Source organism: Scyliorhinus torazame, chromosome 2, assembly GCF_047496885.1.
Source record: "Scyliorhinus torazame isolate Kashiwa2021f chromosome 2, sScyTor2.1, whole genome shotgun sequence".
NCBI lineage: Eukaryota > Metazoa > Chordata > Chondrichthyes > Carcharhiniformes > Scyliorhinidae > Scyliorhinus > Scyliorhinus torazame.
In genome coordinates, this window is record NC_092708.1 from 63875946 (window position 1) to 63897648 (window position 21703).

Genomic DNA, 21703 nt, shown 5'->3' on the forward strand with positions numbered 1-21703 from the left:
CCCGCTGCACACTCCTCTCTCCCAATTTACAACCATTCAGGTAGTAATCTGCTTTCCTGTTTTTGCTTCCAAACTGAATAACCTCACACTTTTCCAAATTTTACTGCATCTGCCATTGGTTTGGCCACTCGCCAAACCTGTCCAGATCTTGCTGTAGGATCCCTGCATCTTCGTCACAATTCACCCTCCCACCTAATTTGGTATCATCTGCAAACTTTGAGATGTCACATTTTGTTCCCTCATCCAAATCATTAATATATATTGTGAATAGCAGGGGTCCCAGCACCGATTCCTCTGGTACTCCACTGATTACTGCCTGCCAATTTGAAAAGGACCCATTAATCCCTACTCTTTGTTTCCTCTCTGCCAACCAGTTTTCTATCCATCTCAATACATTTCCCCCAATCCCATGCGCTTTAATTTTGCACAATAATCTCTTATACGGGACTTTGTCAAACACCTTCTGGTTTTGCCCCCACAACCCAAAGATATGCTGGGTAGGTGGATTGACCACGCTAAATTGCCCCTTAATTGGAAAAAATGAATTGGGTACTCTATGACATAAGATGTAGAAAAAGAGTAGCATTATTAAATGAACAAATCAAACTCAGATGGCAAAATCCTTGGTCCAGGAGGATTCAGTCTGCACATTTTAACAGAATCTGGAGAAGAGATAGCAGTGGCTCTTGTTCTCCTCCTTCAGGTACCATGCTCTAAGGGGGTGTTAGGCAGGGACTTACATTGAGTTGGCCCATGATTATGATTGGCAAAATATTGCAGTAGTTCGCCGTTTCCGACTGCAATATGGCTGACCAGGAAACTCTCCTGGGCTTATCGCTTGCCAGCAGATATATTGGAGGGATTTCCATGCCATGATCCATGCACCTTCTGTGGGCATCAAGTAATTTAATAATTTGTTAGAAGAAGGTGCAGTGCCAGAGGACTATCAGATAACTAACGTTCTAGTCATATTTAAGAAGCGGGAGGCTAGAAAATCATTTATGAGAGAAAAGAATAGAGGGTTATGCTGACAGATTAAGATGAGGGAGAATTGAGGAGGCTCGATTAGAGGTATAGGCACAGGGCTGCTAACCCATCCATGGAAGATAGCCAACATAGCTTGTCAAGGAGCTATTAAAGAACATTAAAGGAAGCCCGGTGGAGATTTTCAGTCGGACACGAAGGGCGCGATTCTCCGACCCCCCCCGGGTCGGAGAATCGCCGGGGGCTGGCGTGAACCCCGCCCCCGCTGTGTCCCGAATTCTCCGCCACCAGAGATTCGGTGGGGGCGGGAATCGCGCTGCGCCGGTTGGCGGACTCACCCCCGGCGATTCTCCGGCCCGTGATGGGCCGAAGTCTCGCCGCTGTCAACCCTCTCCCTCCGGTGTGGATTAAACCACCTGTTGAATGGCGGGACAAGGCAGCGCAGGCGGGCTCCGGGGTCCTGGGGGGGTACGGGGCGATCTGGCCCCAGGGAGTGCCCCCACGGTGGCCTGGCCCGCGATCGGGACCCACCGTGCCGTGATGGCATTCTTTTTCTTACGCCTTCGCCATGGTCTTCACTGTGGCGGAGGCGGAAGAGACCCCCTCCCCTGCGCATGCGCGGGGATGACGTCAGCAGCTGCTGACTCTCCCGCACATGCGTCGTCCGGCGAAGACCTTTCAGCGCCGGCTGGCGTGGCGCCAAAGTCCTTTCCCGTCAGCCGGCGGAGCGGAAACCACTCCGGCGCGGGCCTAACCCCTCAAGGTGAGGGCTTGGTCCCTAAAGGTGCGGAGACTCCTGCCACTCCATTACACCGGAACCCCCCGCCCTGCCAGGTAGGGGAGAATCCCACCCCTGGTTCCCACCAGGTGGCAGGGGCCAGTTTAACTGGTTGAAGGTAGTGGGCCAGCACTCCAGGCAGGCCTAAACACTCTCGATGTATACCCAAGTGCTGCAGCAGGCACAGGCCACCCTTAATGGTTTCCCACACGGTATGGGCTTCTCACCCATGTTACAGCCTGACTGAGGTTTTCAGAAGACCGTAGGGAAAACCCTGCCCTTGAGAGGCTTGTAAACAAACCCATGCTGCTTCAATATAGGGAGCTTCTCTGAAGTTGAGGATCAGGCTTTCAATTGGTGCAGTGTAGAAAGGCTGACTGATTGATAATGACATTTGGGTGAGCAAGTACCAATACCATGTCACAACTTGATGAACAAAAGTATATTTCAATGTATTTATTCTATTAAACGTTATTGATTGAGTCATGTTGATGTGGTAAGATATCTTGATGAAGCTTTGTCATAAATAGGACAAGTGATTTTTTAAAGCAGATGGTTTGTTACCGCTTTGATCGGCTCAGAAACTAAAATTCCTTCTGCAAAATTGGAGTATCCTGGCAGAAATTCATGGGATTCATCATGGGAAGTTATATTGTACTGAATCAAAAAATATTTGAACAAGATAATTTGTCTTTGCTGTTAAATTTGAACCTTTTTTGCATACAGGGGTCAGGTTTACAATAAAATACAAAATAGAATCCTCAATGTTTTAAAGAATACCTTCATTTCAAACATCTGTGAAAATAACTCTGCCGTAACAGCCCACATGGTAACTTGTTGCATCGCTTAATACCTTATGGAGTAGCATCGCTCACTGCTAGTTCACATCAGGAAAGTTGTGCTGTGATTTTCCAATAAATCCCAATGGCAGCAATGTGCTTTGCTTTCAGAACAGTGAAAACATTTGGGCCTTAATGTTACTTTGAATTATTGTGAACATGGATTTTTAACAGTACATGGAGGCACTTTTGCCCTTTTGGGTGGATGTGAAAGACTCCGTGATACTATTTGAAACATCTTGGCCAACATTTACCCCTAAACCAATGTGCAAAACCCGATAATTGAGCTAGTATTCCGTTGCTGTATGTGGGACCTTGCTGCGCACAAACACCCCCATTGTTTCTTGCACCCTACCGCAGTTATTTCATTTCAAAACTGTTTTACTGCCTGGGGGACGACCCAAGGATGTACAAGGTGCTGAGCTCTTTGTTTCTCTCTTTGCTAACTCTTTAAAAAAATAAATTTAGAGTGTCCAATTCATTTTTTCCAATTAAGGGGCAATTTAGCGTGGCCAACCAACCTACCCTGCACATCTTTGGGTTGTGGGGGCGAAACCCACGCAAACACGGGGAGAATGTGCAAACTCCACACGCACAGTGACCCAGAGCCGGGATCGAACCTGGGACCTCTTCGCCGTGAGGCAGCAGTGCTATCCACTGCACCACCGTGCTGCCCTGCTCAAAACTACCATGTTGAAGAAGCACCCTGCTGGTTTCCCCATTTAACATTTCTTTGTCTGTGGATGCATTCATCAATTATTTATAACTAATGCACAGAGTAAAAAGTTTGGCTGGTGCATAAATAAAACATTGTAATAAGCAGAACCTAGAGAGGAATAAATTGGGAAAGCTCTCAATTAAAGAAAAAACGGATGCAAGTCATTGGGTTTGAAAATGAGGGTGTGTTGATTATGTTTAGAGCGTATCTTTTGGTACAGCATTTGCTAGCAGATGGAGTGTATTAGGAGCAGCTGGCCACCCGTTCTGGCAGCATATAAGATAGAGCAATTTTGAGGCCCAAACCTAATTTAAGTAGACCTGGCAAGTTTCCTGGTCCAAATGGACATCCATCCATATACAGCTTGCTGGATTTGGACCAGTGCTCCTGGTCACTCAACCCCACAAAGAGTATGAAGCATTTTGCTTATGCCCTCATAAAACTGGTTGGACAGTGTCTGGTGTCTGCTCCAACCACTTCTGTCCCACGTGACAGTAGATGTCCGATAATCAGAGGACCCCGAATTGCACATGAAAAGCTGAAACAGGCTGGGGCTTTGGCTATTTAGCAGCAGGATGCTGTTAACAATGCTGGTGCTCTAAGTCCACTGACCACAGCTTGAAGCCATCACCACCTAGTTAATGCAGTTTTCGACCATCGCTTTGGATCGTGAGAACTTGTTAATGTTGAGAGTTAAAACTTAAAATGATTGATAGCTTTTACGCAAGTGAAGAAGGTCACACAGATTACAATGTGAACATTCTCTTTGTTTTTTTCTGTTAATGTCACAAACAGTATGTGAATAATGAATGGATTGCAGGGGTTACACAGATAACAAAGGCCACGTTCCTTAGTACCAAAGCTGTTGATTGCCAAATTCCGGTGCTAACAAGTATGACAACTGAGACTGTGGACTTCATGTTTTCAGATAAACCTTTTGCCAGGTGGCAAATCAAGGTAAGACTTTTAAACTCTCAGAACCAAAACACTCTCATGCTGAAAATTAACATATAATTTGAAACATGTATTGAGAGAAATAATTAAATTATTTGTGTTTAGCATGGGGGTTGAATAACAAACTTGGGTTTATTTTTTTCCTGAGTCCAATTTTCTCCCTCACGAACCCTCTGCTGAACATGCAAGGCTTGGCTGGCTAGTCATTCAGTCAGAGGGCATGACCCAAGTTTTCGCTCCCCATTTAGTACGCAGTCTCTACAAACGCGACTAGGGAGAACCTGCCTCGGAGGATTTTTGTTCCGGTGTTAGAGGGTGGTGGGGGTAACTGGTGCTATCTGGAGCTGGGCACCCGCCCCTGGAAACAATGTGGAGACAACCAAAGGAGCTGCTGAGCACAGAGGCTTTCTGTTTTAAAGACCCGCCTTGGTGCTCTGAGACTTCAACGAAGTTGTACAACAGTACAACAAAAAACAGCGCTCTCACCCTCAACCTTCCTGTTGGGGAAGGAGTAGTATTTGTTTATTTATTCAAACAATAGTTATAGATTTGTTTCAGTTTTTTGTGTCACAGTATATGAGTGCAAATCAAGATTAAGTGTAAATAGGTGAGGGACGCAAGTGGATAATTGCTTGTGTACATATAAAGAGATACTTCCTACCCTTCTTCCATTCGTGCCTGAGTGTCCTTCGAGGGGGAGCCACGCGGTGCCCACTGGTACGCTTTGAGGCCTTCTGTGACCAGTGGGCCTTGCAGGGGCTGGACTACGACATCAGCTCCCAAAATGGACTTTAATTTAAAATTTGATAAGCTCCTTTAAATTTTTATTTTCTTACAGTGCCCCTTTAAGTGGCTGTCGTTTTGTTAATTTAATCATTACATCATTTGCTTATTTTATTGCCATATCCAAAATATTATAAAGAGACACTTGGCTGTGACGAAGACAATCGCTGTGTGATAAAGAGTCACTTCCTGCCTCTCTTGTGTGGTTACGCCAGTATCTGGGTGCCCCTGGAGAGGGAGCACGCAGTGGGCAGTTGAGGAGATCCTTTGACCCGGGTCTCCTTGCAGAGGGAGGATGCGATGTTCACCGGTACACTCGAGGCTAATGGGCAGCCCAGGGACTGGAGTGCATCATCACCCCAACAACAATATTTGAATATCATTGGCGGGATTCTCCGCCCTACCGCTCCACATTTCTGCCCCGGCCGGCCGGCGGGATTCTCCGTTACGCCAGCCGGCCAATGGGGTTTCCCATTGTGGGGCAGCCCCACGCCGTCGGGAAACCCCCGGGCGCCGGCACAACGGAGAATCACGCTGGCGGAGAATCCCGCCCGCAGGATTCTCCAATCCCACGGCAGAGTGTCCACGCCGTCATAGATGCCGTAGCGTTTTATGACGCCGTGAATGGGCCACTCCCAGGACTAATTCTCACCCCTACAGGGGGTCAGCATGGCGCTGGAGTGGTTTGCGCCGCCGGCGTTGGGGCGGCGTGGCCCGTCTGTGGGGATTCTCCGGCCCGGCCCAGGGCTGGGAAAATCCCGTCCAATATGTTCCTTTTATTGATTTTGATTTTGATGCGACGCAGGGTGAATTCAATCCCATTGACAGCAGGGGGTCCAGAAGATCCCACTGCTGATTAATCGCACGGACTGCCACCAGTAGACTTGTTCCATTCCTAGAGCAGAACAAAGGAATGTGAGTATATGAATATCATGGGCAGGATTCTCTGACCCCCGCCGGGGGCTGGCGCGAATCCCGCCCCCGCCGGTTGCCGAAATCTCCGGCACCGGATATTCGGCAGGGGCGGGAATCGTGCCGCGCTGCTTCTCCGGCCCACGATGGGCTGAAGTCCCGCTGCTGGAATGCTGATGCAGGGCTAGCCCCTCAAGGTGAGGGCTTGGCCTCAAAAGGTGCAGAGAAATCCGCACCTTTGGGGCGGCCCGACGCCGGGGTGGTTCCCGCCACTCCATCCCGCCGGGTAGGGGAGAATCCCGGCCCATGTCACTAATGAAAAGGATTAAATAATTTAATCAGGTTAGGGATCAGGAGGCTTTTTTGATAGAAAAGTTCAAAATCCTTGATACTGTAACATGAGATAAACCAATTCAGTGGGTTATTGGGAGGCCCAAACATGATGGGTTGGATTCTCCGTTGGCTGACGCTGAAATCACAAACCGCAATCGGGTGGACAATCTGGGGTCAGCCGAATACCTAGGTCGGCGCCGGGCGTCCAGCGGAAGGCCATGCTCCGGTGCCGCAATGGCGGCATGAATGCGTTCCACACCCAGTGCTGGTGTGGGCATGCAAATTGTACAGTAATGGCTGTTAGCATCTCTCTAACTGGCCCGACCAGGCAGCCTCCGGCCACCCGTGATACTGTGCCTCTGCCAGGCGGAAGTGACGAGTGCGAGATTCACTTCTGGTCTTTAAAAACGGGGAACGGGTGCCGTATCTGCTGAAGGAGTGAGAGAAGATAAGCAACGTTTCCAAAGGAGCAGTGGTGGGCTGCAAGTTGTGCCACTGGCTAATGGGCATTTTTAAGGGTAGGGGAAAGTAGCGGAGAAGGACCAGGAGGAGCACAGCGGTAGCCGGGCATGGACCGCCATTGCCGTGGCCTGCAAGGCAGCCATCTGGCTGCTCACTCGTCTGAGTGGCCACTTTGTCCCGTGAATATGCAAAGTACCAGGGACTGTATGGGTGCCTCCCTCCCCCCCGACCCTCCAGGCCACCCCCAGACCTCAGCCGCCCCATCAATGGGACATGCGTACCCAGCGCAGCCAGTGCCACCAGATGTTGGCACTCCTCAGTGCACCCATCAGTGGCACTGCCCCACTGCAGGGGAAGCGGGGGGGTATGGGGGATGTTGAGTGCACCTCGAACAGCGTTCGCATGCACCGTGGCCCTTGCCGTGCTCCGTGGCATACTGCCCCCCACAGGGCAGGAGCCCCACCAGTGGCACTACCAACCAGCCCATCCCGCAGGAAAACTGGACGGCACTAGGCCCCACCTGCCCACTGCGCTGCTGCTCCTATCCATCCTGTCCCCGGACAGGTGGGCCCTTGCGTTGCACAGAGGACCCATGGCATGCTACCGCTATGGTCCCAAAAGGTACACAACCCCCCACCGAGCCCTGTCTGTGGATCCTGCCCACAGGCAAGCCACCGCGCATGGCGCTAGCTGGTGGCATGCACGCCCCCTGCAACCAGATGGCAACCTGCTGGCAGGGTAGCATGCGGTCCACACAAAGAGGGCACCAGTGGCACTGCCAGCCAGCCCACCCCGCAGGAACACTGGACGGCACCAGGCCCCACCTGCTCACTGCACTCCCGCTTCCATCCACCCTGCCTCTGGACAGGTGAGCACAAGCCTTGTGTCACACAGAGAACCCACGGCACACTACAGCTATGTTCTCAATTGGTGCCCAACCCTCAACCCAGCTACATCTGTGGTCCCTGCCCACATGCATGCCACTCACACTCTCCGGGGGCTCCGCCATGCCACATATGGCAGCGGTCGGTGGCACGTGCGCGCCCCATCCTGCATCCAGGTGGCACCCTGTTGGGGTAGCATGCGGCCCACCCAAGGAGGGCACCCACAGTAGATCCCAAAGGAAAGCGCAGGATACGGACTGCAGAGCCCAATGCTAGCAGGGACGGCAGCGGGGCAGGAGTTGCCTGGTGACAGGCATCGGTGGAGCCAGGGCAGTGTACGGAGGGAATGGTGTTGGGGGGGGGGCATGGTTGGGGAAGGGAGAGAGTGACATGGGTGGTAGTGTAGTCCGTTGGACCTGGGTGGGTACCGGAGTACTCACGATGCTTTACCCCCTGAAGAAAATGGATTTCAGTATACAGTTGGATGTGGTTGGCATCTGCCTGGCCACTGCAGCCCTGGTGGATGCACTGAGGCTGCACGAGCAGGAGCTGTTCGGGGAGGATTGGTCCAATGCCCTCTTCTCCGTGACGGTAAGGAGCCGCAGGTCCGATGGGCCTCCTCTTGTCTTTTCCCGCTCCCTGCGGTTGTGGACTGCCTTCTGCTGGGGGGACAGAAGATGCACAGTGTGAGACACTCGGACATAGGCAGTGCAGGGGGTCTGTAGCTGGTGGCCTGTGTGGGCAGGGCTGGTCCATTTACATATCCGGAATTGCTCCGAGAAACCAGAAGAATAAGCAACAGGTGGGAAACAAATGGGGAAAAGGCTGAACAATGTAATCGGAAAAAAAACACGCCCCCTCTGAGGTTACATTCTGTGGTGCATCCAACAGCAGCAGCTGCTTCAGGTTTCTGTATGAGTGCTGCACAAGAGCCTTGGTGAGAGAAGCCACGAGACAGCATTCTGTGGAAGCAATCACTGTATTTGTCTTGTAAATTCAATGATTAAAAGTATGTTTCATAAATTTTCCATTACTTTGCTCAGAGTTCAGATTGGTTTTCGTCTTCCCAAATATGACATTTTAGAAAATGATATGGCTGAAAATGTTGTCATTTTATCTGCTTGACAGATTACAAATGATGGCTCCTTGTTCAGTGACTTGAAAGTCCTGACACTTTATGACGGTGTTTGTCAGATTTGTGATAGCATGCCTCATGGACTTTGTACGTTGAAGGTAATTTCAGATTTTTGAATATTGATACAACAGAAAATGTATAATTTTACGGTTTCAATGGTAATTGGAGTGGTCAGTTTTAGTCAGCTGAGAGTCAGGATGACACCTGGGAAGACCCGTCACTTTAATAAGAATCTTCAAAGCCCACAGTCGAGAATGCTTGACTGCAAGAAAGTTTGTTTCTCTGTTAGGAAGAGAAAAGTTGTCTCCCTGTAGGAATGTACAGCACTTATCCAAGGTAGTAACAGGCCAAATCTTAGAGACTCTCATGTGTATTTGTGGGTATTGCTCGTTTTTAACCAGCTGAAATCAGCTCAGGGCACGAGTAAGCTTTAGGTTGTTTATCCAGCCCTGGAGACTCTATCCTTCAGAGCAGCGAGCATCCAACTTGTGTCTCTTGGCCTTTACGTAATTCTGATCCAGATGTCAAAGCCCAGGCAAGGCAGTCTTATTTGTGCTTGTATACCATATTCACCGGTTTGCTTTTGAAGTTTGTGTGACTGGGAAAAAGAAACATCTGTATTTACTTGGCACCTATCATGAGCTCAGTTGTCCAAAAGTAATTCACAGCTAATTAAATATATTTTTCCAAGTGCAGTGATGGACATAATATAGGAAACCTAGTAACCAATTTGCACAAAACAAACTCCCCAAAACAATAATGTGATCATCTCCAGATAATCCGTATTTAGTGATTTAGATTGCGGTACAAATGTCGGCGAGGACACTGGAGTTAACACCCTTGCTCATCTTCTAAGTAGTGGCATGGAATCTGGGAAGATTGAGGCAATCGGGAGAAGGACGAGGGCCTTCGGAAAATGGACGGAAATTGAGTGGGGGAGTCAGGTGGCAATGAGCGTGAGGAGGGAGGGGCAGCCCAAGAAATGTTGGGGTGGACATTTGGGGAAGCGGGGTTTGTCGGGACAGGATGGAGGAGAGCAGCTGGGTGAGAGGGAGAAGCAGAGGTAGAGTGTTGATTGATTAAAGGGAAAGTGACTGGGTTAGGAAGGGGGAGGTCACCAAGTAAGAATGGGGGAACTGGCACCTGAAAGAAGGGCAAAAGTAATCTGAATGGAGGGTAGGTGTCAACAAGAGGACTCAGGTTTACTGATGACTGACAAAAGAACAAGAGACAATGAGTGGTTAGGGATTGGAATACACTGCAAGATAAGAGAGATCAATAGAAATTTAGTAATAGCTTTAATGGAATTACATAAATTAACAGTGAAAAAAAGTAAAAGGATATGGCTAAAGAGCGGGTGAGCGGAACTAACTGGATAGTTCTTTGGAAGAGATGGCATAGATTTGATGGGCTGAATGGCCATCTTCTGTGCAGTGCTACTCTATGATTCTAGATGGAAGTGATTGAAAGGAAGGGTAGGTAAAAGCAAGTGGAGGAGGGTTGCAGGCCAGATTCTCAGCAGTGCCAAGTGGCCCTAATCATGGGGAAATGCTTATAAACAGATAACTGCACCTGATTTTCTCAACAAGTATGCTGTTTTGTACAACATTTAAATACTGAAGAAGGGGTTTTGTAATTCTCTCTTGCACGGAGACAACTCCGAAACAATCCATCACGGAATTTAAAAGCAAATTACTGCAGATGCTGAAATCTGAAACAAAAAGGGCAGCACGGTAGCACAAGTGGATAGCACTGTGGCTTCACAGCGCCAGGGTCCCAGGTTCAATTCCCCGCTGGGTCACTGTCTGTGCGGAGTCTGCACATTTTCCCCGCATCTGCGTGGGTTTCCTCCGGGTGCTCCGATTTCCTCCCACAGTCCAAAGATGTGCAGGTTAGGTAGATTGGCCATGCTAAATTACCCTCAGTGACCAAAAAGGTTGGGAGGAGTTATAGGGTTATGGGGACAGGGTGGAAGTGAGGGCTTGAGTGGGTCGGTGCGGACTCGATGGGCCAAATGGCCTCCTTCTGCACTGTAAAATCAGAGAATACTAGGCAATCTTAGCGGGGGTCTGACAGCATCTGTGGAGAGAAAAGGGAGCTAACTTTTCGAGTCTGGATGACTCTTTGCCAAAGCTGCGGAATTTACATTCTCGCACAGAATTTGGTTGAACTAGCTGCTGAATTTGAGAGTGAAGTACAGTATAATTCCTGGTCAGATAATACAGAAAAAAACAAAATTCTGCAGAGATTTTCAGATCGCTAAACTTCGATGTCTCATTTATTAAAAATTTAGGGCAATTGATCATTTTAGCAGCTGATTTGCCAGGCGCATTTTTCAGCAAATAGCCTTGATAACAAAATACTGACATCGCTGCCACACAAAATGACGGTGTTTCGAATGGACAAAGGCCACCGTCCTTTGCCCTGATTTTATTGAATTATTTTGTCAAAATGTTGTTAACATTATAAAGCCACCACGGGTCGTTTTAGCTCACAATTTAATCTCTGCCTCTTCCTGCTTCAGGGCACCTTATCTCTTTCTGGAATGAGCATTGCTGGTCCCAAACCATTCCCCCTTTCACCCTGTGCAAATTACAGAGTTGCCTCCAGGATGTTTACCATGTTTTATATCTTAACCTTTATCTTGACATTTGTTTAGCAGATGTGGGTGTAGCAGAGTTAGCCTTAATTGCAGCTTTCCGATTTAATGCACCAAAGCTACATTCTTTATGTTCGGGTGCTGGCCTGTAAGAACGGTGAAGTATAATCCACTCAGTCACCTTGAAGTTTCATGTAAGGAGTAACCAACCAGTGTGCACCCATTAACTGAGATAGTGTTTCTTTTTTAATGGATTGGTTTTGTGCACAGCAAAGAGTACTGTACTTGAGTCTGCTGATAATATAGACTCATATTAAATCAGGTGCTGGCTTAAAGTCAAAAAGGAAAGTGTGGGAATAGGAATTGGACATGAAGTACTGCAAATAAAAGTAGGAACACAAAAAGCCGGTAACAGGGATAAATAAAAAGAAGGGGAGGTGGTGCCTCGGTGGTATTGTCACTGGACTATTAATCCAGAGCCCCAGGGTAATGCTCTGGGGTCCCAGGTTCAAATCCCACCGGGGCAGAGTATGAAATTTGAATTCAATAAAAGAAAATCTTGAATTAAAATTCTAATGATGACCAGATTCACTAATGTCCTTCAGGGAAGGACATCTGCCACCCTTACCTGGTCTAGCCTACATGTGACTCCAGACCCACACAGCGATGCAGTTGACTCTTGCCTTCTACTGAAGTGGCCCAGTAAAACACTCAGTTCAATGGGAATTCAGGATGGGCAAGAAATGCTGGCCCAGCCAGCGACGCCCACATCCCAAGAATGAATTTAAAAATTCACCTTTCACAACCCAGAACATCTAAAAGTGCTTTCCAACCAATGGAGTACTTCTGAAGTGTAGTCACTGCTGTAATCCGGGAAAAAAGTTAAATTTACGAATGAAGTCACATTTGCAAAGATAAAATTGCCACAAAGAGTACAAAATTCCACATGGTTGGTCAGTTTAATGACTGCTTTTAGGCACATTTGTTGCTGAATATAATCATAATCAAATGTTGCATAATTATAAAGTAAAATGCAGCGGATGCTGAAAATCTGAAATAAAAACAGAAAGTGCTGGAAATGTTCAGCAGCCTTGGCAGCATCTGTGGAGAGAGAAACAGAGTTAACGGCCGGGATTCTCAGAAATCCCGGCCAAGTGTTGACGCCGGCATAAACACCGGGGTGGTGCACGCTGGCGTCAACGGGCCACCTGGCCCAGCGATTCAGCAGCCCTCAGGGGGCCATCACGGCGCCGGAGTGCTCCACGCAGCTCCGGCGCCGATACGTGGCCCTGCACTGCCGACGTGGATCCGAGCATGCGCGCGATGGCCATCACCACACCGGCGCACGCGCGTGGTGGCCATTTCCGCGCCGGTGCCGTGCAACACGGTGGAGCCCTCAAGCGGCCCACGCAGAAGGAGGTAGGCCCCCTCCAGATCGTGGGCGCCCGCCGATCAGTAGCCACCAATCACGGGCCTGGACGCCGTGGAGGCACCCCCGGAGTCTGATCCCCTACCTGGTTGGCTACCGCGGGTGCGGGTCCGAGATCCCAGCGGGTGGTACCAAGTTGGAACCACGCCGGTGGAACTTGGCGGAACTCAGTGGGAATTTGGTCGATCAACCGCTGATAATCGTTGCGGGGGCCTCTTTCAGTGGCCCCCGACCGGCTCCGCGTCGACCGCACGGGCGCGATTGCCGCTGATTCTCCAGTCACCGGAGAATCGGGTCCCGGTGTCGGAGCGGTGTGGCGGGAATTTCCCGCGTCACCACCGATTCTCTGAACCGGCGCGGGCTCGGAGAATCCCGGCCAACATCTCAGGTTAGTGATCTTTTACCACATAGTTCTGGTGATGGATCATTGATCTGAATGCTAATTTTTATCTCTCCTCAAATGCTGCCAGACCTGCTGGGTGTTCCCATCATTTTGTTGCAGCAATTGTGTTCATTGATCCTGATGTTAAATTACAAATATCACTGTCATCCACAGGAAAAGACCTGTAATATAGACGGCCTATGCTATGGTGAAGGAAACACAAACCCAACAAGCCTTTGTTTACATTGCAGGCCTGACATATCCAAATTCACGTGGTCTATAAATGAAGGTAGGTTTAAATTTATAGCTTTTGAATTTGGTTAAGGAGAACTTGGGCGGGATTTTCCATGCCCCCACCATGGTGTGTGCTGCGGCAGCAAAGGCAACCCACCATTGGTCGACTGCTGGATCTTCCGGTCCCGCTGCTGTCAGTGGGTTTTCCCGTTGTTCGCACCCTCCGCTGCCAGGAACGTCTGGAACATTTTGGCCCTTGTCTTTTGAGGGAACAAGAATGGTGGTTGGGGTGGCGGGGAGCTATTGTTTTATTTGGATCAACTCTTAATTGCCATAATGTTTTGCATTTCTTTAAGACAATCAGCCGCCAATTTACCAGGTGACCACAGCTAAGCTCCAGACGTTCTTCGGTGAAAATTTTGTTTACCAGTTCAGTGCGGTGGATCCAGAAGGGTCAGCTGTGTTATTCTTGCTGGAATCCGGACCACAGAATGGCAGCCTATCACCTGCGGGTCTTCTAATCTGGAAAGTGAATTCTGAAGAGTCTGGCAACTTTAGCTTTACAGTGTCAGACGAGTGCAATGCACAAAACACATATTCTATTCAAGTGAGTACAGCAAGGTTCACTTAGCTGAAGAATGCTTGCGTAGTTTTATTAACAATCCAAACCATTTTTGAACATTTCCTTACAAAATATGCAATGGCCCTTCAGCTTACTGAGGCAAGAATTAAAGAAATTGGCTACAGTTGCAGCTTGTGACAATACACTTAAGTGACAAATAGCCTCTTAAAGATAAAGCTCCAAACAAGAAGTAATGTATTTAATAATGACCAGGGGCGAGATTCTCCGACCCCCCCGCCGGGTCGGAGAAAATTGCCGGGGGCTGGCGTGAAGCCCGCCCCCGCCGGTTGCCAAAATCTCCGGCACCGGAGATTCGGCGGGGGCGGGAATCGCGCCACACCAGTTGGCGGGCCCCCCCCCGGCCGATTCCCCGGCCCGGATGGGCCGAAGTCCCGCCGCTAAAATGCCTGTCCCGCCGGCGTAAATTAAACCACTTACCTTACCGGCGGGACAAGGCGGCGCGGGCGGGCTCCGGGGTCCTGGGGGGGGCGCGGGGCAATCTGGCCCCGGGGGGTGCCCCCACGGTGGCCTGGTCCGCGATCGGGGCCCACCGATCCGCGGGCGGGCCTGTGCCGTGGGGGCACTCTTTCCCTTCCGCCTCCGCCACGGTCTCCACCATGGCGAAGGCATTAGAGACTCCCTCCACTGTGCATGCGTGGGAAGCTGTCAGCGGCCCCAGAGGGGTTGGCGCCACGCCAGCCGGCGCTGAAGGGACTGCGCGATTTAGCGCATGTGCAGAACCACCCGCATATTTTGGCGCATGCGCACCAGCATTGGTGGAGTCCTACAGGGCCGGTGCAGAAGGTAGAAGTGCCTCCACGGCACAGGCCCGCCCGCAGATCATTGGGCCCCGATCGCGATCCAGGCCACCGTGGGGGCCCCACTGGGTCGGATCCCCCCGCGCCCTCCCCAAGGACCACACCAGCCAACTTACCTGCCAGGTCCTGCCGTGTGGGACCATGTCCAATCCACGCCGGCGGGACTAGCCAGAAACCGACGGCCGCTCGGCCCATCGGGGCCCAGAGAATTGCCGGGGGGGCCGCTGCTAACGGCCCCCGACCGGCGTGGCATGATCCCCGCCCCCGCCCGAATACCAGCACCGGAGAATACGGCAGCTTGCGTAGGAGCAGGGCGGAATTCACGCCGCCTCCCGGGGATTCTCCGACCCGGCGGGGGGTCGGAGAATCCCGCCCTTATCCATGATAACTTGGCCAAAAAACAGCCTATGGTTAATTTTAAAGGGTTTAAGAAGTTAACTCCTGGGTGAAAACAAGATGGACTGCATGACCATCTGTGGATTGTCTTCATGCCTCTTTTGAAGCTGGGCAGTAAACTGTGTCGGTGTTTCCAGTTTGACTTTTCGGAGTAACACAGCTGGAGTCTCAGTCACCGGTTCAAAAGGCTGTGAAATTTTAAAAGCAAGTTATATTCAGCGAACGTGGCACGCGATTTAATGTAAAAAGACCAGAGTACCATTTTGGGCATGTTTAACATGGTGTTTCCCGCCACTTACAGCACTGAGAACAATCCCCCTATTAAACGTGACTCTGCTTCTATTTCGGGCCTCAGTGAGGAACGCCCCACCGAGGCTGCACTTAGACTCATTTCCTGCACTAAAGAACTCAGCTCGCCAGGGCTGGAAGAAAATGGCGCCCCAATCTCTCGACCCCCTCTGCTGTGACCTACAGACCCCCCAATGTCCCAACATACCAATTAGGGGTTTCCCGAGCCCTCTCCCACACCTTACCTCATAAGGACAGGGCACCCCTGTGTCTGCTGCCCGGCACGGGCAACCTGGAACAGGGGCACCTTGACTTTGCTAGCCTGGCACCCTGGCAGTGCCCATGTCAGCCTGGTAATGCCTCCTTGGCATCCGGGCAGTGTAGGGTGGCACTGCCATAGTGCCCAGGTGTCACTGCCAGGCTGGCAGTACCAAGGTGCCCGAATCACATCAGGAGTGCCAGAGTACCACCCTGCACAGAGCCCGACCAACCGGGGGCCTCCGATCACCTGGGAGACCCCCCCCAAGTGCCGTTAAACCTGGTCCACGTTTGTGGAAACCAGTGCTAAACGGCACCACAACGGGGTCTCCGAGGCGAGGCTGTTTAATCCCGCGTCTTGGGTAACTCCGGCATAGTCATATTCAAGTGGGACTAACTATTCACTTGAATATGTAAATCTGGATCACGGCCATTGAGGGGACGATCCCGATCTTGCGAGGCGTAATGAGCATCCTACTCTTGCTAGATTTAACGGCCGGGATGCGACGAGCCCGGTAGATCTCGCCCAAAAATTCCGCAATTTTTTACACTCATTTGTAAAGCGTAATGTTAGAAGCAGACCCTGGTCACAGAACTTACCACATGCCCACGATGAATTTATCCCCATTATTCATTTTTGCCAATTGCACTCATTTGTGAACCTTTAAAGAGACTCTTAAAAATAAAGCTGATTCTTTTGAGTACAAGGCAGCTAAAAGGAATGTTTTAAAATGCTTTTGGTTATATTCCTTTCAATTTACTAAGAAACTGACAATTTACTCAATATAACTGGCAAATGGTTCTCTATATTTTAAAGTCACTTTCAGTCATTTATAATGTGATTATTCGCAGGTCAACACTGATTTAAAATGCTTTGAGAAAGCCTTTATCAGCTGTATCAGGCAAACTGTACCAAGTTATCATTCTTAAGTATACCAACAAATATTTTTAGAGCATATTTTTCTTTTTAAAGTACCCCTTAAAACACTGGCCTATTACATTGGTTCATGCTAGATTTTGGGTTCTGCAATATACAAATGTGTTTGAGCAGGAATATGAAAACAAAATACTTTTCATTGCACCAATTTTACCAAAGTGCGCCCAAAATAAAAACTCCCTCGCTGCAAATTTAATACCCAAGCCAGGTTTTCAGCATCACTTTTCTTCAAAGGAAGGAAGGTCAGGTGGGTGTCTAAGGGATGATAAAGCTGCATCCGAGGGGAGATTATAAAATTAGATATTTAACGGATCTTACAATTCAAAGAGGTTTGCCTTTAATGGAATAGGACTGTTGTCTTGAAAATAAATGGGCCCCATATCTGGGCAGCTGCTTCACATTGAAAATATCTCCCCTTTCTGTTGAAGGGTAAATTTTCAACAGCTAAAACCATTTTCCTAATCTATTCCGAGCGTTTTATTAGGTCTTGTGTGAGATGTTAATTGTTGTCTCTCAGCCTGTGAAGACATGGTACCGTGCACCCTGCTGTGAGGAAAGTAGACCACCAGCTGGCTGAGAAATGAGTAGCTTTAGGATGCTTAGCCTGGATACCGCCTCCCTCCAGGGGAAGGATTATCATCAAAGAAACAAATTAATTGTAAACAGGAAATAGAGCTTTAATTCTTGTTGGTGCAGTCATATCTGCTGCCGTTTAATTTTTTTTTGCAAGCACTTTGTGTTTGGGTAGCTTATGAAAAGTGAAATGGGCACTGGCACACTTGCCACAGTGGTCGCAGAAAACCTGACCAGTGATGGAGGGGGGCACGGAAGAATAACACAAATCAAATAGCAAACTCACAGGAGGAATTAAAAAACAAAATCTGCTGTGTATGTCTTTTATTTAAAAAGACACCTGCTTACAATTGTGATTGAGTGTTTTTGCACTGCTGCCTAAGTTGTCTCAAGTGTTCCTTATTTTCCTTTATAGGTTGCAGTGAAGCCATGTGGCTGCATTAATGGTGGAACATGTGTTACAAATATCAATTTCCCCCCAGGAAGTGGTGAATACCTCTGTGTGTGTCCTCTTGGTTTTGAAGGGGAGCTTTGCCAGGAAAACATAGACGAGTGCAAATCAAATCCATGTGGTGTTGGCACCTGTGTGGACGGTATCAACAGCTACTCTTGCAACTGCCCAGCTGGTCTCACAGGTAGGAGGCCGTGTTACCATCTACAAGTGAAAGTTGGATTAAAATTGAAGGGATGTGAGTGAACATGTTGAATCTCTTGTAAAATTAATATCAATCAAAACGAGATCTGACAAATAATGATTATCTATGTATTATTTTGTTAACCCTTTCATGTTACAATATATTATGGAATTCCACGATTACAACATTGAGCTCGCACTGTAAGTATGACATACTGTTTTTAAAAATTGCATTTATATAGCGCCTTTCATGAGCATAGAAGATCCTAAAACACTTTTCAGCCAGTGAAATACTAAAGTGGAGTCACAGTTAGAATGTAGGAAATGTAATAATGTTCATTGAGGGATATGTATGGGCCAGGACACCAGGGATAAATCCCGTGGTCTTCTTCAAAATAATTCCATGGATTTTTTTTGCATCCATCTGAGAGGGGTGACAAGGCTTCGGTTTAACTAGGTGGTTATCTGAGGAAAGTTGTGCATCATATGGTAACGCCCCCCACCTGCCGGTTCCACGCCATCCATACTTGGATCTATATCGCCGTTCCTTCGCTGTTACTAGATCTAAATCCTGGAACTCTCTCCCTAACAGTACCGTGGGAGCACCCACACTAAATGGACTGCAGTGGTTCAAGAAAGCGGTTCATTACCATCTTCCCAAGGGTAATTAGGGATGGGCAACAAACGCTGGCCTTGCCTGCGATGCCCATATTCCATGAAACAATTTAAGAAACTGAATGATTTGCAAGACTTAGTCAGCTTTGGGTTAGGCTTTACTTGTGATTTTCTACGAATATTGGGTACCATCTCTTTATACATACACTCCTTTATTTCCCAAGCAACAAAATAAAAAGCCAATAACAAAGTGGAGAGTTTTTCAGGTCGACACCCATATTTGAATTACATTTTCTTGAAAATGGAGTTGGGGGAGGGTAAATAAAATGCAACACTGACAGGTCTTCATGAGGTGAAATTACAGTCCACGGTTCAGTCTGTTTTGCAGTGATATTACTGTCGTCTCTTCTTTCACGAAAGTAAGTTTTCCAGAATTGTTATTTTCACTGAAACAAGAGCAGGCATTATCAGATTAATGACTCCAAAGAAGTTAAACATATTTTGATCACTCTCTTCTCTGTCATTTGTTATTATTTTAGTGCCCTCTCTCCCCGACCCCCCATTAGTAGATTGGATTTTGTTTATTGTCACGTGCACCAAGGTATAGTGAAAAGTATTTTTCTACGAGCAGCTCAACGGATCATTAAGTACATGAAAAGAAAAGGAAATAAAAGAAAACACATAATAGGGCAACGCAAGGTACACAATGTAACTACATAAACACCGACATTGGGTGAAGCATACAGGGGTATAGTGTTAATGGGGTAAATCCATAAGAGGGTTGTTTAGGCGTCTGGTAACGGCGGAAAAGCTGTTTTTGAGTCTGTTCGTGCATGTTCTCAGACTTCTGTATCTCCTGCCTGATGGAAGAAGTTGGAAGTGACTAAGCCGGGTGGGAGGGGTCTTTGATTATGCTGCCTGCTTTCCCCAGGCAGCGGGAGGTGTCGATGGAGTCAATGGATGGGAGGCAGGTCTGTGTGATGGACTGGGCTGTGTTCACGACTCTGTGAAGTTTCTTGCGGTCTTGGGCTGAGCAGTTGCCATACCAGGCTGTGATGCAGCGAGATAGAATGCTTTCTATGATGCATCTGTAAAAGTTGGTAAGGGTTAATGTGGACATGCTGAATTTCCTTAGTTTCCTGAGGAAGTATAGGCGCTGTTGTGCTTTCTTGGTGGTAGCGTCGACGTGGGTGGACCAGGACGGGTGTACCCCTTGGAATTTGAAACTGCTAACCATCTCCACCTCAGCCCCGTTGATGCTGGCAGGGGTGTGTACAGTACTTTGCTTTCTGAAGTCAATGACCAGCTCTTTAGTTTTGCAGGCATTGAGGGATAGATTGTTGTCGCTGCACCACTCCACCAGGTTCTCAATCTCCCTCCTGTATTCTGACCACTTGGAACTATATTGCCCTTTAAAAGTTTTTAAATGTTTAAACATTTTAAATGTGGACACATCCTCTTGTTACTGTATGGTTCATTGGTTCTCTACTGGGTGTAGCAGATGGTTGGGCATGGAAATGCGATATTTTGGCATGGGGGCCCCATGGCTCTGGGGGTGGGTGGAGGGCATACCTTGGCATAGAGGAATGTGATGGCATAGCTGAGGCATGAAAAGTCTTTGTGGTGGGTGAGAGGGTGCGAGGGTTAGGGGGCCTATTTTATTATAACTGGAGTGAAGCTCCACAGCAAACTCAATCCTCCTTCGCAGATCAGCGAATTCCTCTACAACCTGCACCTGCCCCCTCGTACAAAATGAAAATCCTACCTTTGCCAGCACTTCTGAGGAGGGCAGGATGAGTTGGGAATTTTTGTGTCTCCCGCAATTGAAAATCCAGCTCAAACGTCAAATCATGTTGTTTTCTGTGCAAAAGCTTTCCAGACCAAATGTTTTCTGACAGCAGTTACACCTCTTCCCGCTGTTTGCACTGTTTACTTCAGCTTTTAGTAGACCTTATCCCAGCTGATGTTTTATTTTTAACAATGCGGAAACATAATTACATGCAACACCTTTATTTCTCAGCAATCTGTCAAAATAGGTTCCAATGGAAATCACATACACCATTTACATTTTTGTTTTCAATTTTGATTTTTAAGTGAAATTCGAGGTCGCTGTCTAAACTTCGATACACTGGGCAGAATTCTCTGTCAGCTGACGCTGGAATCAGGAAACATCACTGGTCGGAGAATCGCGCATCAGCCGAAAATCGGCGGCGGGTGCCCGACATAATGCCATGCTCCGATGCCTCGACATCGACATGAATGCAATCTACGCTGCACGTACAGTAAAGACCGTTACATATCTTAACGGGTCAGTCCTGGAATTCCCAGGGCTACCGCCTCCGCCAGGAAGAATCACTAACGGCGAGGTTCAATTGTGGTTTTAAAAATCAGGAAACAGGCGCAGTGGCTGCTGAGGGAGAGAACGGAGGTAGGTCATGTTCCCAGAGGCGCAACCGTGGGCTGCTGGTCCTGCCGCTGACATAGCTGGCTGGGGGGGCATCAGCCGCGGCCGTGGGAATAGCGGGAGTGTGACCAGGGGATGGCCGGCAAGGATGGGTGCCAGAGCCAAGGTCCCCGCGGTGCCAGGCACCAACAGGGCCAGGGGTGTGATGCGGAGGGCAGAGTGCTAGGTGGAACGGCCAGGTTGAGTGTGGGCATGGCGGGGGGGGGGGGGGGGGGGGAATGTAATGAAAGCCAGGGCCACCATATCGTCCATTGGACCTGGTTAGGCATGGAAGTACGGGCCTTGCTAAAATGTCTGCCCTTCACCCCCTGCAGACAATGGATTTCAGAATCCAACCAGGAAGGGTTGACTTCATCTTGGCCGCCGCAGCGTTGTGGGATGCACTGAGGCTGTATGAGCAGGAGCTGTTCTAGAAGGATCCTGCAGCACTGGAGCCTACCTCAAATGAACAGGAGCCAGCCGATGAGGATGGAGAACTGGCTGTCTAACAGGCCAAGAGGAGGAGGAAAGATGATACCAGATTAGGCCTCGTGTGTACCCGCAACGCCTGGCATTCGAGGACCTGTCGAACCGGGCATGCCAGCAAAAATGCTGAGCAGGGGCATCGTCTGGCATATCTGCCGGATCATCGCACACCTGGAACCACGGGGGCATGGGTAAGGATACCCGCTC

At 48.9% G+C, this 21703-nt stretch overlaps 1 protein-coding gene and 1 long non-coding RNA gene across 4 annotated transcripts in view; one reads left to right on the top strand and one right to left on the bottom strand.

Annotated features, from left to right (window-relative positions):
* LOC140388121 (von Willebrand factor D and EGF domain-containing protein) overlaps positions 1-21703 on the top strand; it is a 455711-nt gene that overhangs the window by 302995 nt on the left and 131013 nt on the right. For both annotated transcript variants that reach the window (XM_072471788.1, XM_072471798.1), the window contains 5 exons: positions 4115-4276; positions 8776-8880; positions 13367-13481; positions 13783-14033; positions 17734-17953. In XM_072471788.1, coding sequence (XP_072327889.1) covers positions 4115-4276; positions 8776-8880; positions 13367-13481; positions 13783-14033; positions 17734-17953 — 853 coding nt within the window. The remainder of the gene's footprint in view (positions 1-4114; positions 4277-8775; positions 8881-13366; positions 13482-13782; positions 14034-17733; positions 17954-21703) is intronic.
* LOC140388125 (uncharacterized) overlaps positions 1-21703 on the bottom strand; it is a 175084-nt gene that overhangs the window by 25698 nt on the left and 127683 nt on the right. For both annotated transcript variants that reach the window (XR_011934099.1, XR_011934100.1), the window contains exons 3-4: positions 18907-19013; positions 17815-17973 (exon numbers count right to left, since the gene is read on the bottom strand). This is a non-coding gene — a long non-coding RNA (uncharacterized lncRNA). The remainder of the gene's footprint in view (positions 1-17814; positions 17974-18906; positions 19014-21703) is intronic.